This window comes from Otolemur garnettii, unplaced genomic scaffold, assembly GCF_000181295.1.
Source record: "Otolemur garnettii isolate 467f Iridium unplaced genomic scaffold, OtoGar3 scaffold00010, whole genome shotgun sequence".
Taxonomy (NCBI): Eukaryota; Metazoa; Chordata; class Mammalia; order Primates; family Galagidae; genus Otolemur; species Otolemur garnettii.
Window position 1 is genome coordinate 16,365,703 of NW_003852405.1, and position 1,488 is coordinate 16,367,190.

General features: G+C 38.7%; 1 protein-coding gene across 1 annotated transcript in view; it reads left to right on the plus strand.

Annotated features, from left to right (window-relative positions):
- The window catches only part of EVI5 (ecotropic viral integration site 5), a 197,085-nt gene that overhangs the window by 68,304 nt on the left and 127,293 nt on the right, over nucleotides 1-1,488 (plus strand). The window contains exons 7-8 of the mRNA XM_023509878.1: nucleotides 988-1,110; nucleotides 1,211-1,308. Coding sequence (XP_023365646.1) covers nucleotides 988-1,110; nucleotides 1,211-1,308 — 221 coding nt within the window. The remainder of the gene's footprint in view (nucleotides 1-987; nucleotides 1,111-1,210; nucleotides 1,309-1,488) is intronic.

Here is a 1,488-nt window from a genome sequence, read left to right on the forward strand (position 1 = left end):
GGGCTGGGGATTCGAACCCGCCACCTTAGGTGTACGTGGCTGGCGCCTTAGCCGGTTGAGCTATAGGCGCCGAGCCTAGAGTCCACATTCTTAATCAGACCTTTTATCAGACCAGATGCTGTGGCTCACACCTATACTCCCAGCACTTTGGGAGGCCGAGGTGGGAGGATTGTTTAAGCCTAGGAGTTTAAGACCAGTCTGAGCAACATAATGAGAACCCCCACCTCTTAAAAAAAAAATCAACTGGGCATAGGGGCATACACCTACAGTCCTGTTTGGGAGGCTGAGAAATAAGACTTGAGCCCAGGAGCTCAAGGCTGCAGGAGCTATGATCGTACCACTGCATTCCAGCCTGGGCAACAAAATAAGACTGTCACTAAAAAAAAAAAAAAAAAAGAAGAAGAAAAGAAAAAGAAAATCTCTTTATTGGTTAATGAGAGGTAAAATTTGCCTTATAGTTAATATTGTTGCAATGCATCTGTTATCCAAAGACTAGGAAGTAGTAAGTCATATGGTTAAGTTTCTTTCGTTCTGTGAACACACTGCAGGTTGTTGTCAGTGACATGCCATAGTGATCCTTTGTCTTCTATTCTTTGAACCCAGTATTCTTATTACAGTTACATTTTGGGAAGATCTGTTGTATTATCTGACTAGTTTAGTTTAGCAAAGTGTTGGCAGACTGTGATTCACTTAACCAATCCATCCTGGTTTGCGTGCCAAACGTGTCTTTCCACCTGTTTTTATACAGAAAATTTTCTTAGAACACAACCTTGCCTATTTCTTTATATGTCTGCTTTGGGAAAGCAAAGAAAACTCTACAGGGGCAGAGTTGAGTAATCGTGACAGAAACCACATGGCTCACTCACCAAGCCTAAATATTTGCTGTCTCATTCTGCAGAAAATGTTTGCCAGCTCCTAGTTTAGAACACTAAATGTTTACCTTGGTATTATTTTGAATTGTTTAGTTTTTACTGATGGAGGAGTAAGAAAAACTTGGCCTTATTCCATTTGTTTTCTCAGGGCTTAGAAATTGTGTTTCGAGTAGGATTAGCACTTCTTCAGATGAATCAGGCAGAATTAATGCAGCTTGACATGGAAGGGATGTTACAGGTAGGTCAGTTTATGGTTTCTTCAGTGTCTTTAGATTTCACTGGTAATTAGTTAATGATGAACAGCACTCAGTAGTTCTTACGTTTTTCTTTTATTTTAGCACTTTCAGAAGGTCATTCCACATCAGTTTGATGGAAGTCCAGACAAATTAATCCAAGCAGCTTACCAAGTCAAATACAACTCAAAAAAAATGAAAAAGTAAGTATTTTATGTTTTCATTTTTAGTTATGGGGATGTGTTTAGACATGAAACTTCATGGAAGTGGTAAGACATTCTTGTGATAAGTACATTTTCCCTCCTCATTTCATTTGGTGGTATTGGTGTCAGTATAACTTTATAAAACTAACGTTGGAGTGAACTACTTTTTTTTTTTTTTTT